Source organism: Chrysemys picta, chromosome 11 (genome assembly GCF_011386835.1).
Source record: "Chrysemys picta bellii isolate R12L10 chromosome 11, ASM1138683v2, whole genome shotgun sequence".
NCBI lineage: Eukaryota > Metazoa > Chordata > Testudines > Emydidae > Chrysemys > Chrysemys picta.
In genome coordinates this window covers 58,618,273-58,646,077 of record NC_088801.1, presented here as the reverse complement: position 1 = coordinate 58,646,077, position 27,805 = coordinate 58,618,273, and the positions used below count along the sequence as shown (strand labels likewise).

General features: G+C 52.1%; 2 protein-coding genes across 2 annotated transcripts in view; both read left to right on the top strand.

The window, feature by feature from the left end:
• Positions 1–27,805, top strand: part of LOC135974150 (maestro heat-like repeat-containing protein family member 7) — a 105,750-nt gene that overhangs the window by 75,940 nt on the left and 2,005 nt on the right. Inside the window, exons 8-20 of the mRNA XM_065560906.1 lie at positions 788–892; positions 1,603–1,738; positions 2,581–2,690; positions 5,996–6,148; positions 7,222–7,382; positions 9,278–9,407; positions 12,681–12,856; positions 13,417–13,554; positions 13,725–13,842; positions 23,428–23,568; positions 25,870–26,034; positions 26,622–26,777; positions 27,177–27,299. Of these exons, the coding sequence (XP_065416978.1) occupies positions 788–892; positions 1,603–1,738; positions 2,581–2,690; positions 5,996–6,148; positions 7,222–7,382; positions 9,278–9,407; positions 12,681–12,856; positions 13,417–13,554; positions 13,725–13,842; positions 23,428–23,568; positions 25,870–26,034; positions 26,622–26,777; positions 27,177–27,299 (1,812 nt within the window). The remainder of the gene's footprint in view (positions 1–787; positions 893–1,602; positions 1,739–2,580; positions 2,691–5,995; positions 6,149–7,221; positions 7,383–9,277; positions 9,408–12,680; positions 12,857–13,416; positions 13,555–13,724; positions 13,843–23,427; positions 23,569–25,869; positions 26,035–26,621; positions 26,778–27,176; positions 27,300–27,805) is intronic.
• The window catches only part of LOC135974151 (serine/arginine repetitive matrix protein 2-like), a 994,828-nt gene continuing 972,094 nt past the window's right edge, over positions 5,072–27,805 (top strand). Inside the window, exon 1 of the mRNA XM_065560909.1 lies at positions 5,072–5,266. The gene's annotated coding sequence lies outside the window, so the exon portion shown is untranslated. The remainder of the gene's footprint in view (positions 5,267–27,805) is intronic.

Here is a 27,805-nt window from a genome sequence, read left to right as displayed (position 1 = left end):
CATATGTGACAAGGTTCATGTAGCACGCGGGAGTCTTCTATTTCCATCTGTGAGGTCTGACAATCTCCTCCATTGTTACCCTCAGTTTCTTTCCTGTCTCCAGGTGGCCCTTACATCACAGTGTCCTTTCCAAATGAGGACGTTATTCCCTTTACTGCCCATCATTGCCACTCCTGATGCAATTGGAGGGGTCGCTGCCAGGACTCTAGTCCCCTGTGAGGGCTGGCACCTGGCCTCCACAGAACTCCCAGCTCCAGCTGTCCCACAGTAAGAACCAATGGGTGCAATGGGAACCAAGACTGCCGCTAACTACAGAGCATGAGGGCTGGCCCAAAGTCTGCAATCATGAAAGAATAGAAGTTTTCCTCCAGCTTCTCTTATTTTGCTGAATGAAATGCTGGATTGTGTGGCTTGTCCAGAGAAGACTTGGCCCTTCCCTTCCTTACATAGGACCCAATCCTGCATCCATTAAAGGCTCGATCCAATGCTCATTGAAATCAAATTGGGGACCTTTCCGTTGACTTCAATGGGCATTGGATCGGTCCTTAGATCAATGTCAAAACTTTCATTGACTTCAGCGGGTGTGTGACTGGGCCCTCAGAGAGAAATGCACTTTGCTTCCGTTCGAAGAGAAGAATTCCATGTGTATTTTGAGTCTGCACAAAGCAGACGCAGCCTGTATCTGTAAGAGTGAGATGATTCAGCCAGAATAAAGATTATCCTTTGGGGATCACTTGTATACACCCTTTCCCCCTGTTATTTTTAACCTCTCTTGTTTTTCCTGCAGCTCATGGACTCCTGGATGCAGTCCAGGGAAGCTTGCCGGCGGGAGAGGGCTGTATGGAGCAGCATACTGCTCCTAAACTTCGTGGCCACAGAAGTCAAACTGGATGTGAGTAACTCTTGACTTCTAGTGACCTGATTGCAAACTAGACCTACAGGGCACTCTCCCACGCCAGAGAAACTTCCTGCTTAGAAGTATGTTGATGGGCCCCAAAGTGCAATGCTCCCTAATAGGCGGAGGAAAAACCGATCTCGTTGCTCGTCCATCATCCTGACTGAGATGGGTTGGCGTCTGATACACTTGGAAAATAAATCCAGTGCCCTGGAGGAATAGGCCACCTCTTTCCAATGCAGGAGAGGCAGCTAACAGGGGGCACAGGAAGAACGGGTTTTTCTATGGTTGGATCTAATGAATTTCAGAGAAAAGAGATTTCAAAATCCTAGAGACTGAAGACATTTCATCCCCAGCTGGTTCCCTGTTTGCCTCCATTCCTCATCCTAGTACCATGGGATACTTTCCTCTTGTGGAGCTGCAGGAAGAGGCCTCTCCATTCCAGTCCACCTCAGCCGTTACAGATCATTATGATCCTGATCTTGCTCCCACTGAAGTCTGTGGCAAAACTCCAGCGGACGTCTGTGGTGCGGGATCGAGCCCTATATTCTTCTTCTGGCTCCCAAGCCTCTTCTGAAGAGGGAGAGCTGAGGATCACGCCCCATTATAGAAAGGGACTGTGTGGATATAGACTCCTTGCCTAGGAGACACAGCCCGCTTTACCTGCAGTGGTAATGGATTCCTCCTCTCCTCTTTTGTACAATTAGGAAGCGTCTCCATTCACCAGGCTCGGACACCTGGTTGCAGTGCTGGGGATCCGCTGTGGGGATCCCGTCAAGGCGATCAGCTCAAAGGCAGCAGGGGCTGTTCATTACCTCGTCTCTATTGCGTGGCGCCAAAAGAGTAAGAGAAGCACTGATGAGCATCTGAATCCCCCTCCTGGGAGCTAAATGCTAGAGACTTTCCTCAGGCAAAGCTCCCGTTCAGGATAGTGCCTGAGGAAGAAGTAGAGCATCTGACTCGGTATTTGTTCCTTTGAACAGAGTGCTGGTTTTTTTGTGGCTCTAGAAACAATCATCTGATAGTCATCCCGTAATTTCAAAGAAAGGAAAGGGGAGGGGGGGACTACAGAGAAAGGCAACACACGTTACCGCAAACTGAGACTGGCTCTAGAAACAATCATCTGATAGTCATCCCGTAATTTCAAAGAAAGGAAAGGGGAGGGGGGGAATACAGAGAAAGGCAACACACGTTACCGCAAACTGAGACTGGTAGAGCTCATTCCGTCAGTGGGAATGGGAAGGGTCAGTGGGACACGATGATAGGGGATTAAATGCCATCAGACCAATTAGTTCAGTTCGAGATGCCTGTACCCCGAACGCCCCAGAACTTTGATGGCTGTTGGAAATCTGGATCCAAATCTGGGGCTCGATTCATGACTGTGTTAATCCACTTCTATGCCACTGAAGTGTTTTGGCTAGATTCCAGTCACCACTTGATAGAGTCACTTTACTCTGGGGGTCAAGGCCCTGATCCAGCACAACATTTACGCACATCTGTAACTTTCATAAGGCGAGTAGTCCCACGGAAGTCCCTGGGATTATTCATCTGCTTAGAATAATGTACGTGCTTAAATGCTTTCCTAGATCAGGGCCAAACAAAGGGCTTTGTTCAGTAAAGAGGGATGAGAGCAGAAGCCAGGAAGCAGAATGGAAAGTTAAGAGTGTTATTAACATGTATTTCAGTTTCACAGTTGGACAGAAAGAATGTGGAATGGACTGAACAGAGGAACAAGGAATTTCTGGCTGCTTGGAGCCCCACTGTGGTTTGCAACAGCCCCTCCAGGATCGCAGAGGTAATCACATCCTGGCACTAATGACCATTCTACATTGGTGTCAGTACAATACGGTATCGCACAGCTCCAAACTACTTCCTGTCCCTGGATCGCCCATCTCTATTGTGTATGGCTTACCCAAGAATTACAGCTTCTGCCCTTACTCATGGCTAGAAATGACATGCTCAGAAAGAAACAAGATGGGTGAGGTCCAATTTTTTTATTGGATCAACTTCTGTGGGTGAAAGAGACAAACTTTTGAGCCATACAGAGCTCTTCTTCAGACAGAGACAGAAGAGCTCTGTGTAGCTCAAAAGCTGGTCTCTCTCACTACCAGAAGTTGGTTCAATAAAAGATATAACCTCACCCATCTTGTGTCTCTAATATCCTGAGACCGACACGGCTACAACAGTGACGACAACAAATGCTCATAGAGTGATCTACTCTGCAGCAAGTGGTTCTCAACCTTTCCAGACTATTGTACCTGATTTCAGTCCCAGGTGGCGGGGTTCGGGCTTCAGCTTGAGCCCCGGGCGGTGGTAAGGTGGCCGGGTGCCCGGTTTTCGACCAGAAAATCTGGTTGAAAAGGGGATCTGATAGTGTCCGGTCAGATCTACTGACTGGACACCCAAAGTCCAGTTACTGTGGGTGAGGGAGGTGGGGAGGTGCCAGGTCATCACCCGCACCAGCCTCTACTCAACCGGGGCCGCCACCTACCCACATCATGCGGCTGCAGCTCCCAGCAGGCAAATTGCTCCTGACCTGGGCGGGGAAGAGGGGAAGAGCAGTGAGCAACAGTGGAAGGGGAGAAGAGGCCCAAATGGGGGGCAGGGCCTCGGGGGGAAGAGGCAGGGCAGAAGAGGTCCAGCACTCCTGCATGAGTGTCCGGTTTTTAAATATTACAAAGTTGGCAAACCTAGGCAGTGGGCTTGGCTTGGGCTTCAGCTTCTGCATGTATCTTAGATTTGCGGGGGCCCTGCTTGCCACCCCCAATGGCGACCCTAAACTTGTGACCCCCCTAAACCCATCCCATGACCCCCCTGGGGGTTGCCACCCCCAGATTGAGAAACACTGATATAGTAGATAGAGCAGTATAAACAAGTCATTGTCTCTATGAAATGTTAGTTTGGACTGACTTTGCTAGTGCTTTTTATGTAGTCTGTTGTAAAACTAAGCAAATATCTAGATGAGTTGATGTGCCCCCTGTACCCCCAGGGACGGCAAGTTATATGGGCCCATGGTGCCTGGGCTTGAGAAAATTCAGGGCCCAGGGGACCCGGCTCCACCAATGTTCGGGGCCGGGTCTCTCTCCCAGCCTCGCCTCCCGCCCCCACGCACCTCTCCCGGCCCCGGCTGCCACCCCCGCGCACCTCCCCCAAGCGCCCCTGCCTTCCCTGGGCAGCGGGCGGCTGCCCCCTGCAGCTCCGCACTGTGCTCCCTCGCCAGCCGCTGCCGCAGCCGGCTACAAGGAAGCGGCGCCGGGGGCAGGCTGAGGCGGCTGCTGCGCCTGCGGAGGGAGGAGGGAGGAGCGCATGGCAGCCCTCCCCCCCGCCCCCCGGCAGGAGACTCCGAGTCGACTCGGGGGAGGGGAGGGGGAGGCTTATCCTGGCTGGACCTCCTGAGCAGCAGCCTGGGGGGGCTTGGATGAGTGTCGTGTTGGGGGTCGGTGAGGAGGGCCCCCCTTCCTCTCCCCCAGAGCTCGCTGCCGCCAGCAGGGAGAGGGCTGGGGGGAGTCCTCCTCTCTGTCCCCCTGCCCCAGTCCAGGGTCAGCCTGCTTGCTGCACCCCAAACTCCTCATCCTTGGACCAGCCGCACGCCCCCTCCCACACCCAAACCCTCTATCCCAGCCCAGAGCCTGCACCCAGCACCCAAACTCCATCTCAGAGCCTGCACCTCTCCTGCACTCAAACTTCCTCCCAGAGCCTGCACCCCAAACCCCCTCCTGCACCCAGACTCCCTCCCAGAGCCCGCACTCAAACTTCCTCCCAGAGCCTGCACCCCAAACCCCTCCCACACCCAGACTCCCTCCCAGAGCCCGCAGCCCCTCCTGCACCCCAGTCCCCTGCCTCAATCCAGAGCCTGCACCCAGCACCCAAACTCCCTCCCAGAGCCCGCAACCACTCCTGCACCCCAGCCTCCTGCCTCAACCCAGAGCCTGCACCCAGCACCCAAACTCCATCTCAGAGCCTGCACCCCTCCCGCACCCAAACTTCCTCCCAGAGTCTGCACCCCAAACCCCCTCCCACACCCAGACTCCCTCCCAGAGCCTGCACCCCAAATCCCCTCCCGCACCCAGACTCCCTCCCAGAGCCCGCACTCAAACTTCCTCCCAGAGCCTGCACCCCAAACCCCCTCCCGCACCCAGACTCCCTCCCAGAGCCTGCACTCAAACTTCCTCCCAGAGCCTGCACCCCAAACCCCCTCCCACACCCAGACTCCCTCCCAGAGCCTGTGCTCAAACTTCCTCCCAGAGCCTCCACCCCAAACCACCTCCCGCACCCAGACTCCCTTCCAGAGCCTTAGGCAGGTGTAGGGGGAGGCGGGACTTGGACCCATTCTGAGCAATGCCAAAAATTATACAAACCTGGCGCCCCTGTGTGTATCCCCAGGGGTATGCGTATCCCTGATTGAGAACCACTGCTCTAGCAGATGGGTTCTCAACCTGGGGGGGCACAGCCACCCTGCCCTTTCCTTATTGCCAAATGGGACAAGGTCTTGGCTAGTTTGGAAGGGGACTCTGGGAGGGTCCTAGTATAGGAAAGGGAGTGTCCATATGGGGAAGGTTGAACGCCTGCTGCTCTAGTACTTTGGGTTGTTAGAAGCTGTCACAACGAGGTCTATACTATATAGGCTTGATCCAAAACCTATTGAAGCCAATGGAAGTCTTTCCATTGATTTCAATGGTCTTTGGGTCAGGCTGCAAGCCAGGAAGTATGGTGATGGTGTCGTAATCAGGACTTGGGTGCTGTATTTATGCTGGGATGTGTTGTAGGAGGGTATCACATACAGTCACAGTCAAAGACCGAGTACTGTAACAGTCATTACTAATATTACTACATGGATCCCGCAACTGCTGATCTTTTAATGGTGACCCTTTAATGGTTTAACTAGTCCTCTTGCCTCACTGTGAATGATATGGTTTCGCAGCAGAAGCCTCATCAGCCACTGGGGCCCTGTAATAGAAAGGAGTAAAACAGAGCCCCTGAGAAGCTGGAGAGGACCTGCAACCCCCAGACGGGGCTTTCTCTGGGCTCCAGTAGTTATCAGCCCCCCGTGGAATCAGGACGAGGCCTTTTGTAAATTACACTTTTCCCTGTATGCTTCAGCTCTTTGGAGTCTATTTCAACCCAAGAGAGAGGACAGATTTCATTCTGACTGTTATGGATGGCCTGACGAATCACTGCAACAATAACTGCCAGCCAACTGCAGAGGGATTGCTGTCTGCCATGGTGAACAGCGGTGGGACTAAGGTGGAGAAGGTATGGGGCGCTGCTGCTGAGATGGACGGAAACTAGAATTCCCAGTGCTGGGAACAGTCATACGTTCAGAGAGTTTAAGGCCAGAAGGAACCATCAGATCTTCTAGTCTGATTCCTGTATCTTGGAAAACATAATCCCAACTATACATACAAACGGAGGGGGTCTAAATCAGCTGTTACCACTCAAGGGTGGAGTCATCATGGACAATTCTCTGAAAACATCCACTCAGTGTGCAATGGCAGTCAAAAAGGCTACCAGAATGTTAGGAAGCATTAGGAAAGGGATAGATAATAAGACAGAAAATATCATAATGCCTCTGTATAAATCCATGGGATGCCCACACCTATAAATTCATGAATGGTGTGGAGAAAGTAAATAGGGAAGTTTTATTTATCCTTTCACACACACACACACAGACACACACACACACACACACACACACACACACACACACACACACACACACACACACACACACACAAACCTGGGTTAATACAAACCTAAGGAAATATTTCTTCACACAACACAACTCGTAACTCATTGCCAGGGGATATCGTGAAGGCCAAAAGTATAACCAGGTTCAAAAAAGAATTAGAGAAGTTCCTGGAGGACAGGTCCATCAATGGCTATTAGCCAAGGTGGTCAGGGGTGCAACACCGTGCACAGGGTGTCCCTACGCCTTCTGATTGAAACTGGGACTGGGTGACAGGGGATGGATCACTCAATAAATTGCCCTGTTCTGTTCATTTCTTCTGAAGCATCTGGCACCAGCAGAAGACAGGATACTGGGCTAGATGGACAATTGGTCTGACCCAGTATGGCCATTATTATGTTACCCCTGTATTGTGCCTAGATAGGACTCATCTCCTTTGAGCCATTGATATGTGGTCTTTGCGACAATGCACCTTGTAAGGCTCTGAAATGAGCCCTGCCAATAATATAGGAAATTGTGACTTTTAGGCAAAACCTAGAGGCTAACTCTGATTCTCCAGGGATGCTGAGGTTCCCTCTTGCCCCAGCTGCAGGATGGGATGAGAGTCTTGTCCCGTCTCATCTGGTTCCCTCTCTCTCAGGCAGCAGACCTTGTGGCTGGGGTTTGCAGCCGGTTGGATTCAGTCCAGCAGCCCAGCTCCAGGACCCTGATGAAGAAGTTAGTGGCCCTGCTGGCTGGCGAGGCGGAGCATCTGGACACAGTGATCTCATGCCTTCTGGACTACTCCTTCCCTACAGACAGGTACGAAATGCCTCCACTCTTCAGGCCTCGCGTGATCCTTTGAGGCCCTATATGAGAACCTCACCACTGAGCACATTGTTTGCTCCTACTAAGGCAAAGTATAAAGCACTGACTGTTGAGGACTGAATCTCCCCCCTCTACATGGGGCAAATTACCTGCCCTCTCCTCCTGATGGCTCTTCTCTTTTCAGCCACAAACCACAGCGAGCGAAATCCGCCTGTCAGAGATTCCTCTCCCCCATTCCCTGAATGTGTCTCCCCATGTGCAAGGCAGGAGCTCTCATTCCCAGTCCCCCTCTCCCGGCCCCTGGGACTTGTTAGAGATCTGCCTGTGGGAGAGGTTCTCAAAAGCACAGTCCCCCACACCTACGGTCAGTGCTCATGGGTCCTGGAGCAGGGGGTGGATTTAAGTCTGTGTTCTTGAGTTCACTATCCCTTTGCTACTCTGGCTGGCAAGCGCAGAGCTCATTCCGCCGTTCTCCTTCATCTGAACGTACAGATAGTGAGCCTAGGTGGAACGTTTGCTGTCTGAAGCACATTTGTGTTTGGGCAGAAAAAGTTGAGCAACAGTGATTACGCAAAGCGTGGTTTTATGATGGATGATCCCAAGCGGTGAGTTCCAAAAACAATCCATATCAGCAGGGCCGGCTCCAGGCACCAGCAAAACAAGCAGGTGCTCGGGGCGGCACATTTCTAGGGGCGGCATTCTGGAACCGGCCATCATAGGTGCTGACTCCGGGGCATGGGGAAAAAGTGCCCCCGCCACCCCAGCTCGCTGCCCCAGCTTGCCTCTGCTCCGCCTCCACCTGCTTCCCTGAGCGCACCGCCGCCGCTCCGCTTCTCCCCCTTCCCTCCCAGGCTTGCTGCGCGCGAAACAGCTGTTTTGCGCAGCAAGCCTGAGAGGGATGGGGGAGAAGCAGAGCGGCAGCGCACCCAGGGGAGCAGGCGGAGCGGAGGTGAGCTAGGGTGGGAGGTCGCGGGGGCCCCCAGGAAGCAATGGGGGGGGGGGAAATGTGGCACACCCGGGGGAGGAGGCGGGGCTGGGGATTTGGGGAAGGAGTTTGGAAGGGGTGGAGTTGGGGCGGGGCTGGGGGAGGGGGGCACGAAAAAAAAGTGGGGGCGGCCAAAATTTTTTTTGCTTGAGGTGGCAAAAATCCTAGAGCCAGCCCTGCATATCAGAGGACTCCACTGAAACCCTCCCTCACACAGTTGTTGGCTGAGCGCTGCGGAGATCTGAGCCACGCTGCTGCATGCCCGCTCCTTTTTTTAAAGGGAATTTAATGCTGGTGAAAGGTGCCCCGTTGACACCCTTGGATAATGAAGACCTCAGCTGCAGCCCAGGAAGTGACGATGAAGCTTCCTCCACACTGCCCCTAACAACACTCTGAGCTCATAGCTGGAGGGGCTGCCGACTAGGCAAGAAAGGCTCATTCAGCCTCCATGTCCCGTTCAATCCCTGAACCTACCAACAAGGGCCAAGTATGGTGGTTGACTCTGTAATGTGGACAGCGTGCACTGGGCACTGGTCTGAGACCCTTAGTTCATTTCATATAGGACATCTGCTGCCAGAGAAGCTGTATTAGCCATTAGCCATCAGCCTCTCGGTATTAGCCATCAGCCAGTAACAGGTCGTGACCAACTGAGGCCAGATTCACACTGGCAGCCTTGAGCTGAAATGCTCCATATCCTGTGTCAGTGATTCTCAATCTGAGGTCCATGGAGTCCTTGTTCATGCTCCACATTGAATTGCACAAGCTCTGGGGACTGGATTGCTGGGCAGGGCGTTGGCTCCACAGGAGGATTTCTCTTACAAAGAGATTACATTGGTGAAGAGGTGTAATAGCTTTTCTCCTAAGCCATCCAGTCCCTCATGTTGCCGTATTTCTGAATTTCTAGCAATGCGGCCGAGCTATGGCAGTTCCTATCTGCTGACCCGGCCCTCGGAGGACAGGTGATGGAGAACCTGGTTGTGAAGCTGCAGAGTCACCACAGCTCTGAGCACCAAGCCTCTCACACGTCTGCTGCCGTAAGTCACTGTTCGAACATCCATAGCCCCATACAGTAAAATCTATCCTATGTCTCTGTCACACGGCACACTCACCGCCAACGCGCCTCCTCATGCCAGGACATGATGTTGCAGGGCTTATTCCACACTGGTGTCCCCTTGTCCAGCCTCCTGGTTCTGCAACACTCCGCAGGTTCCATGGTCTGGCCCTCTGGCCACGTCACCTCTTCCAGGGTTAACAGAAAAGTCCAATATGGGAAAACCCAACATGTAGTGGCCTCTGTGCCAGGCCCTCAGCCCCCATCTGAGCCTCATCATTCTTGGTCTCTTAGTCCTGAGGTCGGTACTTTGCCTCTTGCTGGGGAACCCAGACCTGACCTCTGCTCTGGGTTCCAGCCCACGGACCCCATGATAGGCTGCTAAGGACTGTTCCTTCAATCCCTCACCACTTCCCTGAGCTGCTCCTCCCTTTTTCCTGCTTGTTAGCAACTCCCATGGGTCTGCAGCTTCTGCTTTTCCCGCCCTGGATTTGTGGCTCCTTGTGACTTCTTCCCACCCAACTTCTGAGGAGCTTCCTCAAAGCTGTTCCCAGCCTCCCTGGCAGCAGCTGGGCTGTGTTTCAAACAGTCCTTCTGGTTTCCCTCCATAAGACAGGAGTCCCTGCCCCCTAGCCTTCCTCCTGGAGGTGGCATTTACTTCAGGCAGTCCCTCCACCTCTCCTGCAGGCAGGACTCCCCCAGTCTCCTCCTTTATGCTGGGTTGTAAGTTAGCCAACTGTGGGGCCTTAGCCAGATTCTCCTGGTGGCCCTTTTTCCCCAGTCAGTCCTCAGGCTCAGAGGGTTCAGGCATAGGTGCTGGAACTGGGGGAACGGGGGTGCTGTAGCACCCCCTGGCTTGAAGCAGTTTCCATCATATACAGGGTTTAGAGTTTGGTTCAATGGCTCTCAGCACCCCCACTACACAATGTGTTCCAGCACCCCTGGGTTCAGCCTTCTCCTGCTGGTGTTTTCTCTGCTAGGAGGGAGGAGGCAGCATGTATGCTGATCCCCTTCCTAAAGCTCATCCCAATTCACTGGGAGAGAGGGGAGTCCTGGCCCTCCCATTTTGCAAGGCTCCTGGTCCCAGGTCCTTACAGAAACATAACAGAGTTCCTCCTGAGCACGACTTATTCCTTGGACCACTTCTTCCCTACCAGTATTTCCCAGCTCCTTACGTATATCAGACATCTCAAAATCTGACAGGGCCACACCACGTGACAAGGGTGGGCTGACCGCCTAGCACCGTTACCTTTACAGGGACAGACTATCCCCTCCATTTTGGGGCTACTCCATAATGTCCTGACAAACCCTTGGGGGAGGGTTCCATTCATCGCATCCATGTTGGAGCTCTGAGAAACCCCTGTGACACTGTCTGCCCTGGTGCGAGCTCAGGATAGGGTTGCAGGCTAATTCACTCAGATGCTAACAGAAATCAAAGAAGTCAAAAGCTATTGTAGTGTAATCAGGCAGTTCACCTGTGTGTTTGTTTAGTTCAAAGGAAAAGTTAAAGGAAACACTTATCTTTATAACCTGTTGATTGCTATTGTATTGTGTATATCCCTGTAATTAGTTAACCCTAGATCAAAAGTGTGCGTTGGTGTTAAAAGATGAGAATGAACTTGATGTGTAAAGTTTATGAAAACTAATGAAGGATTCTTGTTTGCTATTACATTACATTGGCATCGTGTATATCCCTGTAATTAAATTACCCATCAAACACAATTGGAGCCTTGGAAATGTAAATGAAGAAGACTGCTAACTTCAAAGCAAGGGCTACTGTGTTTGACAACGGGAATTCACAGACTAAGTCTGAATTTCCTACTCATCAAAACCCACTTGGGTAAAGACACTGTTCAGATTGGTTTCTGGAAAAGCTATAAAATAGATGTCAAGGAATGATCCTGTATCTCTGACTGTTTGGACTCTTACAGGGAAGATGCCAAATGCAAAATGGAGATCCCCAGAAACATCTGGGTTCCTGAAAAGACTTTTAGGAAACCAAGAGATTACTACATCTCCGCTATCATTTGGGATTTACAAATTTTGACTCACCTGTTAATGTATTTTACCTGCTTTAACCTCTCAATAACTTTCATTTATTTTTCCTAGCTAATAAATCTTTAGTTAGTTTACTAGAGAATTGGCTGCCAGTGTTGTTTTTGGTGTGAGATCCAGAGTACCAATTGACCTAGGGTAAGTGACTAACCCTTTGGGGTTGGGAGTAACCTAATGTGGTGTGATTTTTGGTTTTAATAACCTTTAATCACAAAGTTCAGTTTGTCTGGGTGGCAAGATGGGCTGGAGTGTCTAAGGGGACTGTCTGTGGTAAGACTGTCCTTGGTAAAACTGGTACTGTAATCCAGGAATGCACAATTGTTACTGGCTTTATGAAATCCAATTATAGAATATACTACTAGTTTGGGGTGCCTGCCCTGTTTTATGGCAGTCTGATCTAAGATTGGCACTCACAGTTGTGAACCACTCCAGAGAGCGTGACAATTGGCGTAGTCAGCACAGGAGTCACATGCCACAGGTCAATTGGGCTTAAAGATCATAACCCAACACTATTTAAAGTTTAAATTTGATATGGAAAGTTTTAAGGGTTAAAGATGAGTTACAATGGGTGAATCACAATCCTATGAGAGTCTTGACTCAAAAGAACTTGAAAAAGTATGTAAAGAAAGGGGGCTATCTGTTAAGAAGAAAGCCGCAGAACACGAACTGAGATTTGCTCATGGACTTTGACCAAAAAGCAGGGTCTCAGCCCCCCTATACCCCAGATGCAGAAGAAAAGGCCCCTCTGAGGCACTTGGAAGCCAAGAAACAATGCAAGCATGAAAGAATGACAGTGGAAGTCCAAATGAGGGAGAAGAAAGATGCCGAGGAAGCTGATGAAAGAGCCACTCTTCTCTTCATTCATTTATTCTCTCCCATTCTTAGTCCCATGAGGCATTACCCCCACCCCAAGCATGCTGTCTCTGCAGCCCCTGCAGGTCAGGAAGCTCTGCGAGATCCGAAATCAAAGCTAGGTCCCCTGTGTGGCAATGCAGCCTAGTGTCACCAGACTCCACAAGGCAAAGCCTTCAACCTGCCAGTGCCCGGCTTCCCCCGCCCTGCTGCTCAGGGCAGTTTAACTCGATTTGTTTCTCCATGAATCAGGGGAGTTTCATAGCACATAAGCAGGAAGTCCTGAGAACTGACGCAGGAGGGAGTAGGATTTCCAAGTAAGCTTGTGTCTGTCTTGTTCCCTCTTCAGGCCACATGCGCCCTCTATGAGATGATCTCGGTGAGCAAGTCCAGAGATGCCACAACCCGCCTCTATCCTCAGCTGCTAATGGCTCTTCTTGTCGAAATCCATTTCAGCCTGGGACAGAGCATACCAGGGGATAAAGTCTCTGGAAGGGAAAGCAGCCGGCAGAGCCTCCACACCAGGTACTGCGCCTACTGGAAAGTCAACGGTCTAATTACATGGACAGTCATAGAGAAGTCATAGTTCTCTTCTCCAGCTCTCATGTGGCCCCTGCAGGTTTTCCATAACTCTCTAATTCTGAGGGAGTTAGCAGGCAGGGCTTAGGTTGCAAGGGTGTCTCTCAGTGGTAAATGACATACCGACCAATGCACTGCAGAGGAAGTAGAAAGACTATCCCAGCAGCTATGGGGAGAAATTAGTGGGAGCCAATTTGCCAGTGTGTCAAAGGAATGTGGGTCCGACACTAAAGGGTTGAAGTTCTCCTGTTCTGTGACATTGACATGCCCTAGTGCTGATGTGCAATTGTCTGTAGGATTTGCTCAGAACTCTTTCTCTTTCTTCATATTACTAAATTGTATTACTATAGTGCCTAGGAACCCCAGTCACGAACCTGTGCCTTCCTAAGCTCTATTTAAACCATTGGTGTGTCTTTCCACACACAAGTGAATCCGTCACTCCCTGACAGACCTACCATGAGGGGGCTCCTGGCACTCAGTCACGCTGGTGTGTTGTTTGAATCTAGCTCTGCAGTGGAGGCTATAAAGATGCTGCTTCTCTGTGTTGGCTGCCATTCCGAGTTGACTGTTATGGAGAAGGAGCAAGGCTGGATCCTCCTACAAAGCCCCAAAGATCACCTCCATGGGGTGAGCCTGCTGGCCAGGTAATACACAAGCGTTTTCCATGCAGTCAGTCCTGCTAGTGGGGGCGATTCCAGAATGAAACATTCCTCACTTCTGGGCTGCCATGTGGCCCCAAGCTGACCCCTCACCCCCTTGTTGCAGAATGTGCTTCTTCCCTTACTAACAAAGGTATTTCTGCTTTGTGTCACAGAGCCATGGTGCACTATGCTTGCCCTGAGACCACAAGGATGCTGCTGGACCTAGTGATCCCGCGCCTCGACAGAGGTGATAAGAAACACAGGCTGACCATGATGGCCTTCTTTGTAGAAGTAAGTTTCATTAGCTGATGAGAGCAATTGGGTCTTGTGTCCTAGATTAATGAGCAACTCCTTAAATCAAGCCTTTGAGACTCATTATTGCGCTACATAAACGATGAGCTTTATTGGTCATGTCCACATTGCCAGGTGTCCATGCAGCACAGACTAGGCTCCCCCAGTCCTGTCCCAGCACGCTCAGTGTAAAATCTGAGATGGATCCTTTAGGGGATCATTGGTTGCTCCAAAGTTGTAATCAGAGCCTGATGGGTGTAACCCTTCTGCCAGGCCAAGTTGATAGCAGCAAGGGCCGGGTTCAGTACATAGGGGTCCCTTCCCAACAGCGTGACACAGAACCAGCTCGAGCCCCCACCCAGTGACCTGGGAAAATCTTACACAAACCCCTAGGCGCCTCGAAGAGGCAATATTTCCCCTCTCGCAAGCACAGAGCCTCGGTGTAGCAGAAAATGTTTAATAACATGAGGTAAACGACATAGCATTAAATTGGGAAAACACCACAACTAGAGTTCATAGACCAAACCATGAGCGAAGACCCACCCCAGCAAATTGGGCCGTGTCCTCTCCCGTTGGTTCTTGAAACCAGCGACCCAAGAATCACCAAAGTCCCAAAAGTCCACTGATCCCAAAGTCTCTTGGGTCCAGCAACCCAAGAATCACAAAAGTCCCAAAAGTCCGACAACCCCCCAAAGTCTCTGTCCCTGATCAGTGCAGCCCCAGAGTTCAAAAGGGGGGGGGGTGAGCAGGGTGTTAAGGGGCACCTTACGTGATCCGAGGCCAACCCGGCTGCTTCTCCGTGGGGTTCCACCGCAGCCTTACCACGAACTGCTCCACTCCACCCGCAGTCCCACTCCTGCCGTCCCACGAACTGCTCTGGCAGCTGCTCCGCTCACCGACCTGTGAGCCACGCCGCTCCGCTCCGCTCCGCTCACCGACCTGTGAGCCAGGCCGCTCCGCTCCGCTCAGCTCCGCTCCGCTCACCGACCTGTGAGCCGCGCCGCGCCGCTCCGCTCCGCTCACCGACCTGTGAGCCAGGCCGCTCCGCTCCGCTCACCGACCTGTGAGCCGCGCTGCTCCGCTCCGCTCCGCTCACCGACCTGTGAGCCGCACTGCTCCGCTCCGCTCTGCTCCGCCCGTCCCTTGGGCCGCTCCCACAAGGCTCTGCTCTGCTCGCTGCTCCTCCAGCCGCTCCGCTCACCCCCGCTAAGCTAAGTTAGCTTAGCAATATAGCTTCAGGCTCCCCCACTAGTTAACACAGCCTCAGTGATCTCAGCTCTTAAATAGCTTTAGCTCTTTTGTGATTTCAGCTCTTAGTGATTTCAGCTCTTAGTGATTTCAGCTAGTAGTAGGGGAGCCCCAGTGCTGGTGCACTATCAGCCCAGAGTGAATTCAGCTCAGCAGTCCATAACTAGACTCCTAAGGGAATCAAAGTTAGCTCTGACATTCAACAGTGGAGAGAGGAGGAGGTGCAATTGGTGTTTCAGGCCCACAAAAGGGACCCACACCACCAGGTACCAATACCTGCCCCCAACCTCTCTCAATTCACTGGGTTTTGTAACCCATGCCCCTTGACAAGCAAATGCTACTTAGGTAATGGTGAATGACTCACTCAGTCCTTCTGTCATACACCAGTTCCACTGGCCTTGATTCACAGAATCAGGGTAACAAAACTTTATTCTTCCTGCCCCAATAACAGAGAAACTGGGGATCCCACACCAGCCAAAGTAACCACTTTGAGTTGCTGTTGTTTCCTGCCAGGCGAGTGGGTGTGCCTATGCAAACAAGATCAGCCCCTGGAGTTCTTTTCCACACTCGCCATAATTCACCACCAGATGTCAGGGTAGAGCTCATCCTGACTCTGCTTACATCCTCCCCCCAGCCGAAAATTTGTCGTCCCGACAAATCACACTCCCTATTATAACAACTCACTGGTTCCCTCCAAAGGGCCTCAGATAGCCCACTTTAGCTTCCACAAGCCTGTGTGCTAAACATATTGGTTCCTCACTAGTTACCCCAGGTGCATCATAAGTCAACCGTTTTACTGGTCTTATTACCCTGTCTCGTCTATTGAGAATCTCTGTTGCCGTGGTAGGGGGGACAGCCTCTTGAACGACAGATGGAGTGGTTTCCTTTGAGGGTCCCTCGGCTAATGGCATAGGTCCCTGCATTTCTAGTTCTAACAGTGGAGGGTCCAAGGTGCCCAGGACATCCTCCACCTGTATGTCTCCACTGTCCAATAACCTGGGTGTGTCATCACATGGGGGTCCCACCAGTCGCTCAGGGGTGTCAGGAATGGGCCTAAATACTTCTGCCATGGGGTTTAGGGCGGAAGAAGAAGAGCTCTCTTTTGATTCAGCCGATCGAGACTGAAATCTTGTCTCCATCCCAGGATACACCATGGTTGTGTCTTCCTCCTCAGACTCACTCTCAGATGTGCTGCATGGGGGTAGGTTAGCTGCAGGGGGCTGGCTGTCCACGTTGGAGGGCGGCTTTGGTCCAGCACCTTCGTTCTGCCCAGTTGCCCTGTTGTGGCCCATCTCATACGGGGTGCCTACCAATTCCCCCACAGGGAGCAAAAGGTTTCTATGCACTGTCTTTGTCTGCCCTGGACCCTCTTCAGGTTTGATCTTGTAGACCGGCAGGTCTCCTAGCTTTTCCATCACCAAGTAAGGTATTGCCTTCCATCTGTCGGCTATCTTGTGTTTTCCAGCAATACCCAAATTTCGCAGCAGAACTCTGTCCCCCGGCTGGAGTTCTTGCAGACGTACCCTAGCATCATATCGATGTTTGTTGCGGTCTGCGTTCTTCCGAGCTGCAGATGTAGCTAAGTGATAAGCATCCCGCAGCTTTTCTCTCAGTCGGGATACATATTGCTGATGAGTTTCATAGCTATCTCCATCCTCTGATACACCAAAGCACAGGTCTATGGGTAATCTTGGTTCTCGTCCAAACATTAAGAGATATGGGGTGACTCCTGTAGCATCATTCTTTGTGGCATTGTAGGCGTGCACCAGATATGCAACATGTTGGCTCCAGGTTGCTTTCTGCTCTGGTCGCAAAGTCCCCAACATATCTAATAGGGTTCGGTTGAACCTCTCTGGCTGAGGATCACCTTGCGGGTGATAAGGCGTTGTTCTAGACTTCTTAATTCCCGCTATCCTCAGCACCTCCTTCAGAAGATGACTCTCAAAGTCCCGCCCCTGATCCGAGTGTATCCGGGCTGGAAATCCATAAACTGAGAAATATTTCTCCCACAGTACTCGAGCAACCGTGGTGGCCCTCTGATCACGCGTGGGATATGCCTGCGCATATCGCGTATAATGGTCAGTCACTACTAGAATGTTCCCAATATTCCTCTTGTCTACTTCTAAAGACAAGAAATCGATGCATGCCAGTTCCAAAGGTTTGGTGCTGGTGATGTTCTTGAGATATGCAGCCCTCGTGGGCAGAGTTTTCCTTTGAACACATCGAGCGCAAGTCTCACATTTCCTACGAACATCTTCAGCCATCCGGGGCCAATAGAATCTACTACGAAGAAGTTCCAGGGTCCTCTCCATCCCTAAATGTCCAAAGTCATCATGCAGGGCCCTCATGGCCAGGGCTCTGTACTCTTTTGGCAGCACCAGTTGTGCTCGTTGCTTTTGTAAAGGGTCGATGGTCATTCGATGTAACACTCCCTGGATCAGTTTTAGTTTGGTCCATTCTCTCAATAGTAGTTTACCCTCCGGGTTAGGAGGGACAACCGCAGCTGGGCTTCGCCCCTCCCTTTTGGCAAGTAGTGTATCACGAATGTCAACATCTTGCAGCTGGGCTTCTTGCCAGTCAGCCGCATTGAGCACGGGCAAGGGAGATTGGTCCAATGCAATATAGTTCACAGAAGCAGAAGGCACGCAGTCAGGGGGCAGGCCCAAAGCTTCAGCAACACATCCATGAAGACTCTCATGGGCCTCTGGCTCTCGGCGACTCACACTGCAAATAGCCCTCACTCCATCCATGGGTATCATAGCCACTTCAGGTGCCTGCGGTCGCCGGGACAATGCATCTGCATCTACATTGCTTCTCCCTGATCGGTATTGAATGCTGAACTCATAGCTAGCCAAGGCGGCCACCCATCTCTGTCCTGTAGCATCCAACTTAGCACTTGTTAACACGTAAGTCAATGGGTTGTTGTCTGTCCACACCTGGAACTGAGCACCATACAAGTAGTCTCGAAATTTCTCAGTGATGGCCCATTTCAAGGCCAAGAACTCCAGCTTGTGGATGGGATAGCGAGTTTCACTGTCAGACAGTCCTCGGCTGGCAAAGGCTATGGGTTTATGTTTGCCTTCCACTTCTTGGTACAGTACTGCTCCCAGACCCTCCAAACTGGCATCAGTATGTAGGATAAACGGTTTGCTTGGGTCGGCAAAGACTAGGACGGGGGCATGAGTTAGGCAACTAATGATTTCCTGAAAAGCCCTCTCACATCTCTCATCCCACCTTGGCCCAAACGGTTCGAAGGGGCCATAATGTCTCTGCACAGGAGGCTTTGGAGGCCTCCTCTTATACTTGGTCTTAGATTTGTTCTTGTTGGACTGGTATCCCCTGGTAAGATCATTCAGGGGTTTTACAATTGTGGCGTAGTTCTTCACAAATCTGCGGTAGTAACCACTAAATCCAAGAAAGGTCTTGAGTTCTCTGTAGTTACTTGGATGTGGCCAGGTAGTGAGTGCTTCTATTTTGTCAGGATCAGTACTCACACCCTCCTGGGACACAATGTGACCCACATACTTCACTGAGGTTCGGCAGAACTGGCATTTGTCAATTGAAAGCTTCAAACCATACGCCTCCAACCTATCGAGCACTTTAAGAAGTCTTTCTTCATGCTCCTCCAAGGTTCTTCCAAACACAATCAGGTCATCCAAGTAAACTAACACTTGTAGTAAGTTCATGTCTCCCACGACTTTCTCCATGAGACGTTGAAACGTGGCAGGTGCCCCAGAAATCCCTTGGGGCATGCGTTCGAACTGGTAGAACCCTAACGGGCAGATGAAGGCTGTCTTCTCCTTATCTTCTTCTCCCAGAGGGATCTGGTAGTATCCACTCCGAAGATCCAACACAGAGAACCACTGGCTACCCAGCAAACAGTCCAAGGCATCTTGTACTCGAGGCATGGTGTATTGGTCAACTGTAGTGCGCCTGTTTAGAGTGCGGTAGTCAATACACATCCGGATTTTCCCACTCTTCTTACGAACCACCACAATGGGAGAGGCGTAGGGGCTTCGGGACTCTGTAATGATACCATTCGCGATCAGCTCTTGAAGATGATGGCGTACGTCTTCCATCTCAGAGAGAGCAATCCTCCTAGATCTCTCCCTGAAGGGTCGGGGATCTTGTAGCCTGATGTGGTGTTCCACTCCTTTGGCACATCCCACGTCCCACTCATGCAGTGAGAATACCTTGGATCTCTCGCAAAGCTTCTTCCGCAGGCGATCCTTCCACTCCTCAGACAGTGGGGAGTCCCCAAAGTCAAACTTTGTGGGATCCATCACTGGAACTTCAGCTTCACACTGGGGTCTCACGATGGTTTCAGGCTCAAAGATGTCTGCAATCTTCTGCCCTGGTTTTACAAACACGTCACGGCGTGTTTCATTAGCAATCAATATAGCCACCTCTTCCTGGGCTTCAGCAGGTAGGGTTATGACTCCACTGAGAACCAACACTCCTTCTGGGAGCCCTCCCTCGGTCGGCTGCTCTACCATTGCTAATGTTTTCTTACTGTCTTTTAGGCAGGTACTCATGACAATCACTTCCTTTTCTGTCATTGCAGGAACCACTAAGGGGACCGGGCCCGCATACCTCAATGCTCCCACTGGCAAATCAGGCATCACTTTTCTTGTGTCCTCAATTTTTCTGTAGGCTGCGGCACAGTGTGTGTGTATCACCAAGGTGTTCAGATATTGGTCCCCTGCTCGCTGTCTGCAGTAATCTGCGAGTACCTTAAAGAGGCTGGAGTTGGTCCCTATTAGCACGGACACATCAGAGGCTCCTTTAGGGTCAGGGCATATTAAAGCAGCAGTGTCCACCTCCTGTCTTACCCCCGCAATCTCTTCTGGGAATTCCAGGTGTACTATGACATACCCCTGATAGGGGTATTCATCCATGCTGAGGCCACACAGGCCAAGCCCTGTCAGGGGCCGTATAGGCAGATGCCTAAGCATCTGCTGGTAGAAAGACTGGAATATGATAGTCACTTGGGATCCTGTGTCAAGCACTGCTCTACATTCTGTCCCTTCAACCTTTATAGTTACCTCCGCTCGGGGTCCGATCAATCCTGGTGGGATTCGGGCTGCATGGTTCTTTCCAGGGGAGCCTCCACACCCTGTAGGCCTAGGCGGCTCCCTTCCCAGGCCCTGGGGCCGTTTCCCGACTTTCCCCAGGTGGTCCTCAGCTTTTGATATACTAGCGTGGGATTCTCTGCATTCTGACACCTTGCAGCAATGTGTCCACCCTGGCCACACCGGTAACAGAAGAATGATTGTCTTTTCCCTTGTTGTCTCATTGGGGCAGAGGTTCTAAATGTAGTCCTCTGAACCGTGGTAGTGGAGGGTTCCATGTACCTTGAAGTATTTGCTGAATCGATGGTATTCTCTAATTCAGCCACTTTCTGTGTCAGGACCTGCACTCGTTGGGTAAGTTCCTCTTGAGGATTCACCATCAGTGCCTTGGGCGTTCGGGTGGATGTTGTGCCAGTCGCCGGGTGTGACTGCACCTCCCAAACCTCGCCAGCTGCCTGCCTCTCTTCTTCCTCTCGGACCTCTTTTATCAGCTGAGAGTAACTCGGTGGATTGTCTTGCCGTTCTCTTAATCGGAGGTGGAGAAGGATTGGGTTCTGATATTGAATTCCTCTCACAATCTGAGCCAATCTAGTCCGGTCCATTTGCCCAACTGCCACTGCTCCCCTCATGATGGCTCTCTGCAATAGTTTCTCCAACCTCTGGATATAGGCAGAAACCTTCTCTCCCTTTTGTTGCCTGGCATTGAGGAACTTGCAATAGACATCATCTGAGCCCTCGGTTCTCCCGAAGGCATGATCAAGGGCCTCTAGGCAGTCCTTCACCTTGACTCCAGGGTTACTGAGTTTCAGGGTTCGAATCACATCTAGGGCTGGCCCCCTGAGGCACTCTACTAGTCGCCTTCTCTTTTCAGCATCAGGCACCGCCCACTCCTGCAGCATTTCAGTGGTGTGTTCCAGCCAGGGTTCAAATGCTTCCTCCCCAGGTATTGGGGTGGGACCCCCAGAAAACAACCTCAGTTTACGATAGGGGCTTGACTCAGGGTGGGGTGGCATAACCTTCTCTAATGCTTGCCCCAAAGCCTTCACCCACTCATCAGGTGAAGGAGCACTCTCCCGGTGTGGGACTCCTGGGTCAAGGCCCAACAGACCTGGCATATCAGCCAAAGTCTTTCCCTCTTTCCCCAAAAAAGCCGACATTTTCTTTAAAAACTCTACATCAGGGGCAGGGACTGGTGAGGGCTGGCTCCCAGTGGTTATTACCGTCCACTCACCATCTTCCACTGCTATCGTGCCTGGAACCTGTAGGGGTTCCACAGCCGATGGCAGCTCGCACAGTACAGCAAAAGCCCCCTCCTCCCTCACAAACATGCGCCCACGCATTTTGCACTTACTCAGGTACTCAGTGGATACCCTTAAGATAGGTTCTATTGCACCCTCATCAAACGCCTCCGGCACCCCCGTTACCAAAAGACAGTTCCTAGGGTTAATATTCATCCCCTTGCACCAGTCCTCTAGCAAGTGTAGGGCCATTATACAAACTGTAAAATTTTTTACAAATATATCAGATCAAAACAACAACAAGAAGATTTTTAGGTTTTCCCAAGTTAATGAATCACCCAAGATGTGCTTGCGAGGGGTACTGACCCAGGGATCCCGGACGAGCCCCCAAAAATGTAACCCTTCTGCCAGGCCAAGTTGATAGCAGCAAGGGCCTGGTTCAGTACATAGGGGTCCCTTCCCAACAGCGTGACACAGAACCAGCTCGAGCCCCCACCCAGTGACCTGGGAAAATCTTACACAAACCCCTAGGCGCCTCGAAGAGGCAATATTTCCCCTCTCGCAAGCACAGAGCCTCGGTGTAGCAGAAAATGTTTAATAACATGAGGTAAACGACATAGCATTAAATTGGGAAAACACCACAACTAGAGTTCATAGACCAAACCATGAGCGAAGACCCACCCCAGCAAATTGGGCCGTGTCCTCTCCCGTTGGTTCTTGAAACCAGCGACCCAAGAATCACCAAAGTCCCAAAAGTCCACTGATCCCAAAGTCTCTTGGGTCCAGCAACCCAAGAATCACAAAAGTCCGACAACCCCCCAAAGTCTCTGTCCCTGATCAGTGCAGCCCCAGAGTTCAAAAGGGGGGGGGTGAGCAGGGTGTTAAGGGGCACCTTACGTGATCCGAGGCCAACCCGGCTGCTTCTCCGTGGGGTTCCACCGCAGCCTTACCACGAACTGCTCCACTCCACCCGCAGTCCCACTCCTGCCGTCCCACGAACTGCTCTGGCAGCTGCTCCGCTCACCGACCTGTGAGCCACGCCGCTCCGCTCCGCTCCGCTCACCGACCTGTGAGCCAGGCCGCTCCGCTCCGCTCCGCTCCGCTCCGCTCACCGACCTGTGAGCCGCGCCGCGCCGCTCCGCTCCGCTCACCGACCTGTGAGCCAGGCCGCTCCGCTCCGCTCCGCTCACCGACCTGTGAGCCGCACTGCTCCGCTCCGCTCCGCTCACCGACCTGTGAGCCGCACTGCTCCGCTCCGCTCCGCCCGTCCCTTGGGCCGCTCCCACAAGGCTCTGCTCTGCTCACTGCTCCTCCAGCCGCTCCGCTCACCCCCGCTAAGCTAAGTTAGCTTAGCAATATAGCTTCAGGCTCCCCCACTAGTTAACACAGCCTCAGTGATCTCAGCTCTTAAATAGCTTTAGCTCTTTTGTGATTTCAGCTCTTAGTGATTTCAGCTCTTAGTGATTTCAGCTAGTAGTAGGGGAGCCCCAGTGCTGGTGCACTATCAGCCCAGAGTGAATTCAGCTCAGCAGTCCATAACTAGACTCCTAAGGGAATCAAAGTTAGCTCTGACATTCAACAGTGGAGAGAGGAGGAGGTGCAATTGGTGTTTCAGGCCCACAAAAGGGACCCACACCACCAGGTACCAATACCTGCCCCCAACCTCTCTCAATTCACTGGGTTTTGTAACCCATGCCCCTTGACAAGCAAATGCTACTTAGGTAATGGTGAATGACTCACTCAGTCCTTCTGTCATGATGCACAAGAGTCCGCCATACAAATGGTCACTGAACGTTTTGTTGCCCTACATGTTCTCCTGGAGGGTAGAGCAGCTCTGCTAACGCCTATGGCTGAGTCTAGTGCTAATGGCCAGGAAGTCAGTGGGAGGACTGGGTGTCACACACAAAGTGGGGCTGATGTATAGCAATGGACAGTACAACATGGAGGTTATGATGCCTCTCCACAGAACCGACACACAAAGTTTTCCGGTAAGCACCTGCTGCTGATTCGCTCTGTGTTGTTTTCAGCTTCTGCGTTACGAAGAGGCCAAGAAGCTCCCACATCCAGACACTTTGGACCGTCTCGAGGAGTGGACAAAACACCCCAGCCCAGTTTTCCGTTCACTTGGTCTAAGAGGACTCGGCATCCTGGCAACCCAACCAGGGAAGGTGAGAGCCCAGGCTTGGTTAACTGGAAAACGACGAGGTGGCTGTGACCCAGTGGACTTAGTTCTGGGCAGGCAGTGAGGCACAGTGTTCTGAGCCCACCTCTGCTGCTGGCTTGCTGACCCTCTCGGTGCCTCCATTTCCCCAGCAGGAACGGGGATCACAACGGCCCCTCAATGCAGATCTTTCCTCGGAGAGTATTTTAGATGGGATTTTACTGCTTGGATTTCAGGTGGACGTTATCATTCTCCTAGGGCTACCACACGTCCGGGTTTCCCCGGACATGTCCGGCTTTTCACTCTTTAAATAGCCGTCCGGGGGGGATTTCTAAAAATCTAAAAATGTCCGGGATTTCCCCCCAGTCGGCTGTTTATCGACCAAAAAGCGGCTGACAGGGCGGCCGAGCGCCGCTCGCATTGGGGCCTCGGCAGCCAAAGCCCCTTCCCAGCTCCCCCCATCCCCTGCAGCCTTAGCATGCCGCCTGGCAGTGCTGGGGGGCGGGGCTGTGCACCTATGAGGGAACGCGGCGGCGGGGCTGGCAGCGGCGGCCAGAGCCCCTCCCCCGCTTTCCCCCCTCCTCCACAGCCACAGCACGCCGCTCGGCAGTCCTTGGGGCGCGGAGCCAGACACCTGCTCTAAGCCGAGTGGCACGGTAAGGGGGCCGGGGAGTTGGAGAAGGGGGGCAGTCAGGGGACAGGGAGCGGGGGGGGGTTGGATGGGTCGGGAGTTCGGGGGGGCTGTCAGGGGGGCAGGGGTGTGGAGAGGGGTTGGGACAGTCAGGGACAGGGAGCAGGGGGGGTTAGATGGGTCGGGGGTTCTGGGGGGGCTGTCAGGGGGCGGGAAGTGGGAGGGAGTGGCTAGGGGGCAGGGCTACACCCCCCCCCCAATGGAGTGTCCTCTCTTTGAAAGTTCAGATATGGTAACCCTAATTCTCCCCCATGCAAATTACCCCAGCAGCATTCCTGTTCCTTCTTGGAGAGACCATTCCTGGTGCTGTCACAAAGGAAGACCTTGATTGGTCTAAAGACCTTAGCGAGCACACAGGGCCCTGTCTCATCGCCCCCTCCAGTGGCAAGACCCAACATTGCAGCACTGCCTCAGTTTTCCCCTCCTCGGCTTGACTTCACAAATACCTTGTTCAATAACACCCTTATTCAGGCTCATTTATTAAGACAAACAAGCCTTTGAAGGCCAAAGATAAAACCCTCAGAATCAAACCTGACAGTGTCCAACGGACTAAAAATGAGAAACAGGATCTTCTGCCATTACCACATCTCCTCTTCTGAGCTCACTCAACAAAGGTTCCACCCTGTCCTTAGTAAACATAAGAAAACTTAACTTTGGCCCCCTTCCTGGGCACCCCTTCTGCAAGCTTTTTGCCCCCAGGCTCTGCGGAGTTCTTTGTTCTCTTGGGGGAGGACTGCTTCCCAAGGCTTCCTCCCTGGAGGCCCTTTTCCCCCATCAGATTCCCCCTGCCTTCCCTCCCAGGGTACTCTAGGAGCCACTCCCCCCTGCTCCTGCTTCCCCTTCCTTCCTGACAGCCCAAAATAGTTCTCTCCTCCTCCGCTGCATCTGATTAATGCATGGAGCTGGCTGGCCCCAAAGTCTCTGGCCCTGAGAGAGGCAGAGCACTCTCTTAAAGAGTGTTTGTGACCCTGCCCCCAAATGATATTTCAATGCCTTGCCTATCAGGTCCAAGTTTCTCAAACTTTGCAGAGGGTTCAGCTCTCACCTAGGACTCCCCATGGGCCAGGTTTGATTTTTTCCCCAAGTTTCACCCTTTGGGGGATTGTCTGCATGGGAAAAGAAGGTGGCTAGAAGTTTTCGTTTGTTTGTAAGTGGAAAAACTGTCCTACAGCTCAGAGACGCAATCACCCCAGGAAAAAATCACAATTGACTGGGAAGACAGCATGGAACATTTCCATCCAAAAAGGGAATGTTTTTAGGAGCGTATCAAAAGGAGCAACTAGAATGGAAACTGTGTACCAGCCTTAACTATGGAGATTGCTGCCAGCATCTGCTATAATAATAATTAATAGCATGTAGAAAAGAGAGAAAAGCCCCGAAGCAAACCACAGCTTTGCCCACTCTACACCAGAACGACCCGGGACAGGGTTAGGATTCACTGATTGCCTCGTCAGGCATCCCCATTGATTCTAAAGCACCACACCTCCGACTGTGGAGACGGAGCTTCTCTCTGACTTGGTGCCACGGGGTAGAATAAACACAGCCCTGGCACTGTGGCGTGTACTCACTGGAGGGCTGGGAGATCTGATGAGCCCCCCCATGTGTGTGTGTGTGTAGGTGGAACAAGTCAAGGCCCTGCTGCCTGCCATCCTTTGGGGTTCGGATGAGATGGATGATGGGAGTATTCTGGAGGCCATCTCAGCTGTTCAGAACCTTCTGCAGAGCCTGGATGGGAGTGAGCTCACCAGCGTGGCCAGGAAGCTAATCCCCTTATTCAATGCTGTAAGTCAGGGGCTCTTGACCTGCCCATCCCCAGCCAGGCAGTGTTGTGACTCTGGAGTCGTAGTGGTGGCATATCTGACCTGATCAGTTCCGAGCCATTGCCTGGGCCTCAGGCATTGGTGACACCTTGGTCTCTCGTGTTCTCTGTGTGTGGCATGCAACCGTTTGGTCTCCTGAGGACTGATATGCTTTAATCTAACTCAAGTTAACATGCTCAATGTAGTGGTCATGGGGTGAAATGTAATGTCCTGTGCTTTGGAGTCTAGATGAATGAATGACCCTTAAATGCTATGAAACGATGAAAGTGTTGAACCCATTAAAGAAACCCTCCAAAGAGCCCTTCACTGTGGATGGAGTCAGCACTTACAGGAGGCCTCCAGGGAAATTTAGGAACCACTGTCCTAACCTGTGTTGTCTGCCCCTCCACCCAAACCTTTCTGCAAATGGGTGCCCTCTTGGTGGGCAGACCATGGAGTTATTAGTCAGACTGGCCCCTATCTGTGGTTTGCATTGTGCCGAGCTCACCCTGTAAGGAGAGTGTGAAGCTCCCTCGGTGAGATCCCCTCATGGTTGTGTGTCCATCACAGGTGAGACCCCAGGTGCGCTCTGCTGCCATCATGCTCTTTACAGAGTTGCTTAACACAGTGAAGAGGAGGCAGAAGCCCCTGCTGCAGGAGGAAGTGACCCGCAGCCTGGTCCCACTGCTCCTTCACTTACAGGACGAGGACCCTGACGTGGGCAAGGTAAGTCCCGCTGCCATGTGCTCCCTGGTGCAGCAGGCCCTGACTGCTCCAGCTCTCCTGCTAGATCTGTCTCCAGAGCCGCCTCCCAAAAGTGAAAAATCTCAGCCCTACCCGCTTACCCAAGCAAGTTCCCTGGCCTTCAATGGACACACAAGTGGAGATGTTTTATGGCTCCCAGCAGCCACTTCCTAAGTCACTGAACTGCAGCCACCATGAAGATCAAATTCCAGGAGCCTCCACTAATAGGAACAAAGAGACACCAAGGGTCAGCAGGATACCATGTGACCCCCACATTCCTTTCCCTCATTGATCATTTCAGCTGGCTTTTCACTGCAGAGTGACCACAGATTCCAGCTCTTCTCATGATGCAAACTCTCCTTGTCCCATCTTGTGTTGCAGAGGTGTCAGAAAGCCTTGGCTGGGTGTTTTCAGCTCCTGGGATGGTCTTGTCCTAAGCAGATTAACAGCAAGAAGGCTTGGCACACCCATCCCCGGGTGGTGGACAAGATCTGCCAGCACTCTGTAAGTGAACAATCGGCTTCTCGTGAGTGCTGCTTCTAGATGTGGGACCGGAAATGTGTTCCCTCACTCACTGCTCTGATTGCATGTCTAGTACTAGCATACTGCACTCTGGCTTCCTCTTAGAAGCACCCAGCTCCCCCACTCCTCCCAGTGCCTGTCAGATCTGAACAGCCAGACCTGGCCATGAGTTCAGTACGGAGGTGAAAGCTCACAACATAAAGAATCAGTTGATGGCAAAAATGCCTTCCAAATCCTGCAGGAAACTGGATGTCCCCATTTTTCACCTTACCCCAGCCCATTGGCCACTTCTGCACCGTATTTCCTATGCTCTGCACCCTCTCTAATGTCCTCCCCAGATGAAGCCCATACAACCAGGCTTCAGTGTTCTCTAGTGCCAGGCTCCAGCCCTGCAGTGCCAGCAGCTCAGACACCAGCAATGTGTCTGGTGACACTTTGAAATGGTCATTTAATGACTCCCTGGCATGTAGATGGTCGCCCCCAGGATA